General features: G+C 40.1%; 2 protein-coding genes across 2 annotated transcripts in view; one reads left to right on the plus strand and one right to left on the minus strand.

Annotated features, from left to right (window-relative positions):
* pigl (phosphatidylinositol glycan anchor biosynthesis, class L) overlaps window positions 1–9,111 on the plus strand; it is a 12,761-nt gene extending 3,650 nt beyond the window's left edge. Inside the window, exons 3-7 of the mRNA XM_035666223.1 lie at window positions 4,329–4,419; window positions 5,549–5,616; window positions 6,703–6,734; window positions 8,266–8,399; window positions 8,683–9,111. Of these exons, the coding sequence (XP_035522116.1) occupies window positions 4,329–4,419; window positions 5,549–5,616; window positions 6,703–6,734; window positions 8,266–8,399; window positions 8,683–8,811 (454 nt within the window). The 3' untranslated portion in view covers window positions 8,812–9,111. The remainder of the gene's footprint in view (window positions 1–4,328; window positions 4,420–5,548; window positions 5,617–6,702; window positions 6,735–8,265; window positions 8,400–8,682) is intronic.
* Window positions 8,995–10,880, minus strand: cenpv (centromere protein V). Its single transcript, XM_035666224.1, has 6 exons — window positions 10,553–10,880; window positions 10,334–10,410; window positions 10,114–10,206; window positions 9,819–9,888; window positions 9,626–9,740; window positions 8,995–9,279 (listed from the first exon to the last, which is right to left on the minus strand). Exons 3-6 carry the CDS (start codon window positions 10,203–10,205, stop codon window positions 9,125–9,127), a joined length of 432 nt encoding a protein of 143 aa, XP_035522117.1. The 5' UTR covers window position 10,206; window positions 10,334–10,410; window positions 10,553–10,880; the 3' UTR covers window positions 8,995–9,124.
* Window positions 10,881–11,441: the final 561 nt, after the last annotated feature.

Consider the following 11,441-nt stretch of genomic DNA (forward strand, 5'->3'; position numbering starts at 1 on the left):
AGCCACACTTTGGCTTTGCTCTTAACCTTCTCTGGCCAAGTATGTGCAGATGTACATCCTTGGCTTGACCTTTCCCTGTTTTTCTTACTGGTCATTTTATTGTGCACAGAGGAAGAAAAAGATGCATTGCAAACATTGGTAGAGAACAGAAAAAAGACAATTTGAATAGAAACACAAGCTCAGTGTGTCTTATCAAAGTAATTTCAGCATTTACACTCAGTTGCCAGTTTATTAGGTATGCCTAGCTAAAACAAATGCAGTCTGCAATTATTCCTACCAGCATGTAGGTTATAATGATATGTTTTTGTTTGGAGGCTGTAGTTTGTTGGTTAGTTGCATTATATTGATACTTTGTGTATATCCTCTTTTATATAAATGGACAAAATGTAGGAATATGTTCATTAAACTACTTATAAATGGGTTTCGCTTAAACACAGAGTAAATGATTTCATATACTACAGTTCCATATCAGTCTTCTCCAAACTATTGATCTTAACAGACAATGTTTTTGTTTCCCTTACCACCCATCCATGCCATGTATTGTAGCACGTGCTGTAACCTTTCATTATGGAATGGGAGCCTGGGAGTAATTATTCAAGGTCCATTGACCTTCTTAAATAGCTTGTACATCATAGTGTGTTTTGTAGGCAAATAATTGCAAAGTTCAGTTTTATCCGTTATGTTTCCTGTATTTTCGCTACTGCTTTAATCGCATTAACCTATAAAGCTGTTGTCAATGAGGAAACTGTAGAGGATATGGAGAAAGATATTGGATTTTGGATCTGCATGGTAAACATATCATGGCTTCTGTTGTTTGTGCAGCTGTAAAACAATACTCCTATAAGCTTTAGTCATTTTGGAAATAACTGTTAAACTACAGAGACTAAATCACTGTTTGGTTTCCCCACAAACTCATGCAGACTTTAGATGGATAATGGGTTAGACAATGATGACTTGAGGTGGTTATATACAGTACTTGCGCTACTGATCTCCAGGCAAATCTCTCATGCGTTGAAGGCTTACAATGAAGTCATCAAATATTATGTCAAGTCTAAAACAAGCACAATAGCTATGAAAATGAGCGCCTTGCCTCAAGAACTGAGATTTTTATGTGATGCTATCAAAGGACAAAACCTTTGTGGGCTCAAAATATTTGCCTTGAGTTTGTATGCCAAGCTGGGTTTTATTTCTACTGTAATGCAAACACAAACCGGCAAGTGTGTTGTGCCTTGGAAAGTTAGCCATCGCACTTAAAATCCTGTCATGGTTCAAATTAATGTAATGCTGGCAGTGTATTTGTATAAGGCCAAATGTAATTCATATCATCCTGTTATAAGAAATAATGGTTCCCTGTGGAGTTTTTGACCTCTGGTAGTGTTATGGAGCAGTTGTTCTATGAGTGGCTTGTTGTTTATGCTTGTTTACAAGAAAACTCCACAGGACACCTTAATTAACATTGTCATCTTACAAGTGGAGTGAAAATATTGTCAACCCGGGTCAAACTGTATTAGAAATAAGAAAGAGATTGCAATATGGGCTGTGACTATGTACTGCCATCGCATTCACCAGGGTAGTGGGGTGCACAGGATCCACTGGACTTTCCGAGCTAAAGTCTCAACTTTACAACAAAAGTCCAGCGCGCAGTGTGAGTTGTGTCACGATTTGAGTGAGACTTGCTCACTCACAACCATAGCCTATGGAATAACAGGAATAACACGTGAATTCTGTTTTAAAATAGGATTTTCCCTTTAATTCTCAATGAATAGGACAGCTGTGTTGACAGTATCTGGGGCCCCAGTGCATTTTGGGGCCTTTGTGATCAAGCTCGATCTGAGCACGCTCTGCTGCCTCTACACTTGCACTGGCTTGACCTCTGTCTGCTCCCTGGACTCGATTATAGCTGCTCACTGCACAAATCCAACCATTCCACTTCTTCATTACATTATCCATCAGACTGAACTGAGGCAACTCTCAACTGTCTCACCCCCTGCATTTCTTTCTCATTTTAACCGTTTGACTCCATCCATGATAACTTACGTTAGTTGAGTTAAATAAATCTTCAATCTCAAACGGAAAGCTTTTGCTTTTCATTGAATTCCTGTAATTCTCTGTATGCATGTATTGTTCTGGAAAGAAAATACGTATTTGCTGCAGTTAGCACCCTATCCCCGCACAAGGTTTAAATACACATTGATCAGTGGTAAAAATAGCCCTCGCTGATTTTTAAGCACATGGCAGGGAGCAGTAAATAGCGGTGAGCTGTCCCAGCCTTGCCACTGACCTCTGGCTGTGTGTTTCCAGTTGCTTTTTACATTTAGTGCCTCCCACAGCCAGCAACAAACTTTAATTTTGTCACATTATATTCCTCCTTTTCTGCACAACTTATTTTAAAAACAACAACATTATTTCATGGTTATTTTCATGAAAGTTTAGTACCTCAACATGAATATTGGCAAAACCTGCAACCACAAATGTCTCCAAAACATTGTGAAACAACCTGTGTCTGTTGGTGTTGTTACTATAGTTGTAACTGCCTTATTACAGTGGGATCCTGTGGGCGTACTGTCAGTTTGTAGTGGCATCTCAGCCGTTCCCAGCAGGACATATAATATGACTGTGTGGACAGAAGTCTGGCAGTTTCGCAGGCCTGTGGTCCATGTGACCAGACTAAACAAGCCTTCTCTGATACACACACACACACACACACACACACAGAATCCCCTTACTGGACCAAAGTTCAACAACTGCATACAGATGCCTGCAAGCAATTAGACTTCCACATGCAAAGCTACAAAGGGGGAGCTGTGGAGGTTACTTTAGGACATTTTGCACTGTTGCCATGGTGAAGCTGACACTCTGCCTGCATCCTGCTTTAGAAAGGTCAGGTGTCTTATATCCTTTGTTCATTTTTCTTTTTTTTCACCCCCTCCTTGCAGGCTTGTGCTTAGCTGTGGTTGTCAAGTTGTAAGGCAAAACGTCTAAAATAATAAATGAATAAATGCAGTGAGAAAAAAAATGCAGTATTCAAAAAACAGATAGTTAGATAGCTGTGAGCTCAATGTGATATTTCAGTACTTAATATACATGCACTTTGGCCAAATTCTAACAGAAGCCTCTGCTTGTTTCTATTAGCTTTCTGTCTAAAGCAGACAGAAATTAGGACATTATCCTTGTGTTTTATTAATTAATTAATGAACTAATTAAAATGATTTAACATTTGTCTAAACAAGATTCCATTTCACAGTTTCATTGTAAACCCACACACAGCGCTTATGATATGTCACTGGTATCAAAGTGTCACAGCAGTGCATTCACTCGATGACAGACAGTTTTAAACTATCTCTGAACCCCTGACCCTCCGCCCCTTCTCCCTGTGACATAGCCAACCCCCACCTCACCACCCCTTACACCAGAGCTTGACCCTCACATCACTGGCAGCCAATAGATTTGTGGCCTAATCCATCACTTCCCCTCTATTAACTCAACTGTCCTGGCTCATTGTTAGCAATAAGGGGGAGGGGGACAACCGTTGACACCCCCCCACACCTACCCCCACTTTATGCACTTACATCTATATACACATGCATGTCACTTGTGCTACCCCATTTGTACAACAACACGTCATGTCATTGATCTGCCTGCTTATCTCGTTGAACCAAGACCCTCACAGTTTGCTATTCCAAACTGTCCTGTCAGTTTCTTTTGTTAGTTGTGTTTTTGATCAACATAAAGCAGAGAAACGATAAATGACAAACTTGATCTGCTCCATTTGAAATGCAATCCTTCAAGACTTTGTTTTTTATGTGAACCATGTTGGTCCACCTCATATCTGAGTCTGCCTGACTAGGTTTTTAAGCACATTTCTCCCTTTATTTTTTGTGGCTGCTGTCTCAAGTTCATGTGGGACATTGAACAACCATAGAAAGCAATGCTTTTATTTTCTAAACTGAGGGGAAAAGGCAGTCTGTGCATGTTTAGTAAGGCCTAAAGCTTGAGTTGGCCATGTGTGATGTTTGATGTACGCTCTGTGTTGTCTCCAGGCTGCAGTCGCAGATGAACATGATGCTAAGGGCCTTCTGACCCTTAACCCCTAGACTTCCCAGCAGCACTCCCTTGTGTTTGCATTCCACAACAGCCTCTTTTTTTTCTTTTTCAAATGCCTGGTTAAATCTGCACTCAGAAATCTGGTGCTCAGAAAAGAATAAGACAGCTCAGCCTAACACCCAGCAGGTTTAATACATTGTGTAGAATGCTCTTGAGTTCTCATTAAACACTGTTGTATCTAAGTAACTTAGTAGATAACCAGGATCCCTTTCTTTGCCCTCCAGAAAACTTCCAGACGATCCCAAAGCAGAATGGAGTGTCTCATTGGTCTCTTCTATAATTGTGAAGCACATAAGAGTTCACTCCTTCAACATGGTATGCTCAGCTCTAAATTCTTTCTTTCAAAGCAGTGGCTTTTCTGCCATTTCCTGTTTGATGTTAACACACAATTTCCCTGCTATTCTGTGTACAAAATCTATGTATTGTTTTGTTTTTACAATATGTTTTGGCTCCACCGCTTTCTCGCTCATTATCCCAGTTTCACTGTGGTCTGTGTAATAGTCCTGTCAGCCGCTGTCTTTTTTTGTCCACATCAGACTGTACTTTGAGCCTCCCTGAAAATGAGGGGAAGTGGCCTCTACTGCAGTAGAAAGTTTGGACTCTTTTTCTGTGTTTACACACAAATCCTTATCTGTCCCAGTGTAGTTCCGCACTATTAGCTAATGGGAATGTGGCAAATTTAGAATCAAAGAATTTTCATCCATCTATCTTAACAGGGGCAAGTATAGTCAAATGCTCAGACCAACAGAAAGTACAGCAGCAATATCAACAACACCCACAGTTCTTTAGGGAAGATGATTACACACCGCTGGGTTCTTCTATCTTGTAGTTGCTGATCTCTTTATGTTATCAAAGGCGACAAACAAACACACCGTCTCCTCCCATCCTGTCAGGCTCTGCAGCACAAAAATGCCTCCAGACCAAAAAGTAGACTGGAGAATCATGTCACCCATAAACATCTTCTCTATTGAATATATATACCTAAATTACTTTTATACTTCTGCTGAACTATATTGTTTCCTTGTGTGTGTTGTGTGTCAATCCACTGCTTTTCCATATACAAGCCAGCAAGAATGAAGAGATTCAAAGTTCTTATAAAATGTGGTGGTTGGGAGCTGAAACTTGTGCTTGATTGCAAAGACATAGTCATGGTAGAATACTCCTGAGCATACCAAATGCCAAGTCTTTAGTCAAGCACTTTTTCTTTCCCTTTGACCTGATTTTTTTTTCTCTTTCTTCCTCTGGTGTGCAAAAATGCAAACAGAAAAAGGTTTTTAAATATCAGTTGTCAGCTGCCAAGCAGCTCCATAGTCAGACACAGAAACCTTTCCACAAACCCAAGAAAAATCTCTCCCTCTGTTTTTGCCTCCATTTATTTCAGTTCACTTTTAGATACCCAGATTCTGGCTCTTCACCCACACAATGAGATATTTTGTTGTTTCAGGTGCTGACCTTCGATGGAAGAGGAGTGAGTGGCCATGCCAATCACACAGCCCTCCATAAAGCTGTCAGGTACTGACTGAACTTTAAAGCTTTGATTTTTCTTTTTTCTTATTTTTTTAAATCACACCATTTAAAGATGCCATCCTCAGGGATGTTGTGTGGCTTACACATGCACACAGAAACCACTCGATAATCATAAAACACCATCCAGGAAAATGCACAACATTTAGACTTGCATCAACATCAATCTTTCCAAATGTTTCCACACAAAGACACACACACACACACACACACACACACACACACACCATGTTTTTCAGAATTGGTCTGTTACATAGCTGAGAGGTCATCCAAACAGAGTCCTCAGAGGCACTCGGCTTTGCTCCCAGAGAGCAGCAGTAAATCCTGTCCCTGAAGTGGTGAGGTGGGAGGGCAGCTCTGGTTTGGAGAGGCCAACGAAGCAAGTTGCATCAGACTGTTGGTTTAAAAAAAAAAAAAGTGTTTTGCACCATGAAGTGTAAATAAACGTTGTAAATGTACGTTGCTGTCCCCATGGTGCACTGATGCCTTAATTGTCTGCCGTGTTAGTCATGGTCTTTTCCCTCACTAAGCCTATATGGCTCTCTGTCAATCTGTGGGCCTCATCTGTTGATAAGATGTGAGCTCTCCAAATCACATCTCATGATTCCCATTAGGCTGGAACCCAGAGGGGCTGTGCGCTAGTTTCACAGTGCTCTAAAGCTCAATGTTTGTTGTTGGGTTTTGTTTTTGTCAAAAATGTTAACAGCTTTCCATTGCACATGGAAATGAAAGTTTGAAAGGAAAACTTGACTGTGCTCCCACCACTACTTGAAGACAAGTTACTGTTGTAGCAGTAGAATATGAAATCATGTTTTTTCTGGTGGATGTTTAGCACTAGCTTGGCTGCAGCACTCCATGGCCTTTCCTGTGGGCTTCTAGTTGCTGATTGCTTACCTGTTTGTGTTGTAATCAGTGTAACCAAAACTATAATCTCAGTTACATATTGGCAAGTAGAAACATCACACTGTTTTTGTAAAGGTTGCCAACACAAACCCTCTCAGTAATTTGTTTAATTTCTTTGATTACATCCTTGATAGTTTCTGTGGGTAACATTGTTATTCTCTCCATTTGCAGCCATCTTGCTTCTACTGGACAAGTACCCAACGGTAGGTTCGACACACTTTCAAGTTTATATTTTTCAAAATCAGCGTCCAAAGTATCACGGATTGGATTTAATGGTCACTGTTAGAAAAGTTGTCTCAACTGTCTCAAAATTCTTGAGCCAGTTGTTAAAGCAGAAACAGTCTCCATTAGATATGTGAATTACAATGAAACTTAGTACATATGCTCAAACAAAAGTTGTATCAATCATTAAGCTTTAAGTAGCACTTTAAACTAAAGACACAGACTGTTTCACAATTAGATAAGACAGGAGTGACGTCCAGTCCTCATTGAGAACCTTGGAAAGTCCTGTAAACACTGACTCAGGCTGCATATTTTGTTAATGCACAGCGCCCTCTTCTGTCCAAAAGGGCTGCATGATTCTTGTGTCTATATACATTTTGGTCTGCTGGTGGCAGCATGAGGCCAGTTGGATATCGGAAACATCAGTTGAAAAACAAATGTTTCTTTTTTTCAACCATGTTCCTCTTAAAATACATATGACGGCTGTATTCCAGATGTTAGTAGTTTCAAACTCTGTTTTGTTGGCAGATGTTAAAATCTGTCTCTTCATATATTTACTCCAGGCATGCTCAAAATGTATGTCAACTTGTGTTTTATTTCAACCCAGATAGAACTTTAGAATTTCCACTTTCGGTTGCTCCTGAAAGGTCTCGATGATGATGATGATGATGATGATGATGATGATGATGATGATGAGGAGGGGTGGGGGGGGGGATTTCTTCAACAGAATGTGAAAGGAAATGCAGGACAGAAAGTAGGTGACATGTTACAGCAGAGCTCATTACTTTGCTAGTTTGGTAAACATTAAGGTCCACAGAGTACACCCACATAAATGTTTGAATAGACAGGACGATAAGGAACAAGCTGAGCAGGTCCGTGTAGTTAATCATATATGAGATCTCAATGGTTGGACTGTGCTAGGACTGGACTGTGAGTCCCTAGGCTGCAGCAACCACACTCTTTAGTTAGAGCAGAATGACTTCAGTCTGTCTTGCCCTTTTCAGCGAGCAGTGAGCAACCTTAAAAACAGCAAGTAGGTCATTAATCGTGCTCTTTGGTTATTTATTACCAGGCATTTACACCTCACCTGTTAACTGGTCTCACTGTAGCCTCCAAGAGACGCGGCAGAGAATTAGGCCCAATGTGACTGTAATAAGCCTCCTCACCTGGCTGTACAGCAAGACTCCCTGCCTGTTACTGAAAGCTTTAAGCCTCTTGTGCCCCATAAACTCCTGCTTCAAGACGTTCAAGACGTTCAAGAGTTAGTTTGAAAACTTCAGTACCATTTTAACTCTGTAATATAATGGGATATTTCTGTAGCGGGTTATCCAGTCTTATTTTCTGACATCAGAAAAATAAAGTTGGTGTAGATATTCTATTGTGTGGTGACACAAGGTTGCTTCATAATAAAAACATTTGAACAACCTGAGAGAAAGGCCTAGTTATCTGTCTGCTGCTGTAGTGAGTGTTTAACATATTAACAGCTGACTGGGTCTTTGTCTGTTCTCCCAGACTGCTGTCTGCTCTCCCTTGTGACTGTTGGCCTCCTCAGGAAGTACACCTCCTTCCTGGAGCTCCCTCTCAGCTGGCTGCTGCCCTCATGTCTGTGCTGTGTTATAGGCTCACAGGGATACAGGCAAGCCAAAGTAAGCCTCGAAATAGACACTTTGTTGGCAAAGACGTGTCACAGTCTACTATTTGTAGGGGCACATGTTTTAGCACATTATAATATGGCTATATACAGTGTAAGTGCTGAGTGGAGATAACGTTTTAAATTATGTCTCATCAAGCTAATGTTATAGAAATAAGAAAAAAAGAAATACATTTACACAAATCTTTTTTTTTTAATACTACTGCTGTTAAATGAGATTTTACAATTATCTTGTTAGGGCTTATATAACATCTCAAACAACCCTCTTTTCTTTTCAGGATGCCATGTTTTGCCATCGCTCTCAACTCCTGTGGTTTCGTTACCTTTACATCGCCTTCTCTCGGTACATGTTCATAAACACATTCCAAATTATCCCACAAGGACCCAAGAACCTGAAGATCTATTAAAGTTTAGTTCATCCAGATGATCTGATTGTTACTGTGTTAGTCGTCCCACTGCCTAACTAACTGTGGTCGGAGTGAATGTACTAGCTGTTTATAAATCTGATGAGCTATTTTGCTCACAGTGTAATGTGGCCTTTTTTCAAAAGCACTTTCCATAAATACAGCTGGCAATAAAACACAAAAAAATAACACAAACAGAACATATTTATTGTTTTGAGTCATAACACTGTATAAAACCAATTTATCTTATTATTTCAAAGATATTGTACAGTATTTACAGTTAATAAAAAAGTTTGATTCTTGTATCAGAGTGGTGTTATTTAGTTTCTCTCAGCTGTGTGTCTGCTGCAGGTTTCGACATGTCTCTGATGCTCTTGTGAGCTTGCATGCTTTCTTCCCACTTCTCCCCACAAAACTTCTCCACTGTGACACTGCGGACAGTACCTGGATCCAGACAGTGTGGAGCGACACCTGGGGAGAAAACAACAACAGCAACAGAGGACAGCTCATTGAATTGTGTATGAACAAAACAGTCTATTGTCTCCTGCACATTTAATTGACAACCTGTCTTTACAGGTTTGATAATACAAAATATTAGGTTTCATGGGTGGTTTCCTGAGATCACTGGTATCTCCCATTGTGAACATTTCTGTTTTCTACAAATACCATAAATCTATGGCATTAAAGAGCAGGCTGGGTTGGTTAGTTTGGTGTAAACACCACAGAGTTAGTTTGGAGTAAACAGCAGGATGATGAAATAAGTTTACAACACATGAGAATGCTGTGACTGTCTTGTGTCCGCAGTTAGCGGTCATACCATATCCATCAGGGTTGGAGCGCGGGGTGTAGAAACTTTGAACTCCACAGGTTTTACAGAAGGTGTGTTTAGCAACGTGAGTGTTAAAGGTGTAAATGGTCAGATTATCTGACCCCTGGGAAGAAGAAAAATGTCTTTATTTACTAAAAATGAACTTTTTAGGTGAATCAACTCTTTTGCTTGAGTTTACTACCTGTAAGAGTGTGAAGTGATGTTTTGGAACAATGAAATGATGGTTTTGTTTCTTTGTGCAAATGCTGCAGCTGGAGAAACAGACGTAAATCAGTTTTTTGATTTGCCAAAAAGAATACAAGCAAAGAAAACGATATTTTGGGGATTTATGTTCATTTTTAATCCAAACGTATAAATGTAGCTTGTGTGTTAGAATTACATTTTTAGGCAGGAGACTGCCAATATATTTTAGATGGTTAATCTCACATGTATTATTGAAGATTATGAGACAATATCATCGAGTTTAATATCCATACTTGCACTCAAAAACATGGAGGTCTGGGGGATTCCAGACTTCAAATCTAACAGCCCCACAGTGGCAGCCGCCTGTATGTTTCACAAGATCCATTCTGTAGAGAAAATAACAAACCATCATGATGAATACATATGTTCATATTTGAGTTATTCTGGGATGTGTAGCGTTGCTTAAGTGACCTTGATGTCAACAAGAAAACAACAAGGAAGGGGTAACCCAACTGTTTTGGTGAAACTGGTGTGACGTGTTTATTGTGAAACCTGTTGATGTGGAAGTTAAGGTCCCACCCTAAATCACCCTGTCAAAGAAAACACAAGTCAACGTCCAACACTGATAAGAGTCACATTTACATTAAAAACCTCCCTGCTAGTTAACCTTTGACACAGTCACAGCTATCAATGTAATCATTGAATATGTAAATTCAATTCAAAGGCGGGTACCTCTATGAAAAGCCAACGTCAAGTTTGTTGTGCCGAGCCACAGACACTTTCTTTCACGTGATAAAAGGCAGCGTCCACAGGACTCGGCTAGGCCTGTATCCTGCTTGAGAGATCGTTTTTCCTGGAACACTGAGTCAGTCAGTAATTATTCCATGCAAGGGGCAGGGCAAAGTACAGCAGACTTGCACAAACACATTCCTCAGAGGTTGAACTAGTTCAGCCAGACGCTCTGCTTTGTGCTGGAAAGCATTTGCATGGTGCATCATGGGTTGGGTGTCATATGACAGGGTGCTGCAGGGGTGGGGAAAGGGAATGCTGTGACCCAAATACATAAATTAGGACTATCCCAGCTGTGTTATATCTATGACCCAGAAATAGAACCCAAGTAGACTACAGACCCCCATCTGAGTTTTTGCTATTTGATTATTTAGTTTACAGTTGTCTATAAAGTGGTCAAATCACTGGTTGCTACTTGAAGCTGCCAGTAATAAGGTTAGACAGAAATCTGTGCACTCTTTACTATGTCATGGTCCTGTGTTGGTTCCCATAACCAACTTTGGAGACTGACCTAAATCTTATATACTCGTTCTCGTATCATGTTTAATCAGCTGGGTCACTTCACTCCAGGAACATCACAGAAACTCACTTTATTTAATCAGTGTTCAAGAGTAGGCCTATCACCTGGGCGTTGACATCATGCCATAGTTAGACTTTTGCTCATGAAACAAGAGCAAGCCCTTTCTCGTGACTTTGACAGTACAATGAATAATACTTACCATTATTCCTTGGGATAAATTACTCAAGTAAATAACAAAGAAGATAGAAAATAATCTGATCTGATATCATATGAGCTTTAGCCATGAAAACAATATCCTTCTGTATATAATCC

Source organism: Morone saxatilis, unplaced genomic scaffold, assembly GCF_004916995.1.
Source record: "Morone saxatilis isolate NCDOM2014 unplaced genomic scaffold, NCSU_SB_2.0 Contig20, whole genome shotgun sequence".
Taxonomy (NCBI): domain Eukaryota; kingdom Metazoa; phylum Chordata; class Actinopteri; family Moronidae; genus Morone; species Morone saxatilis.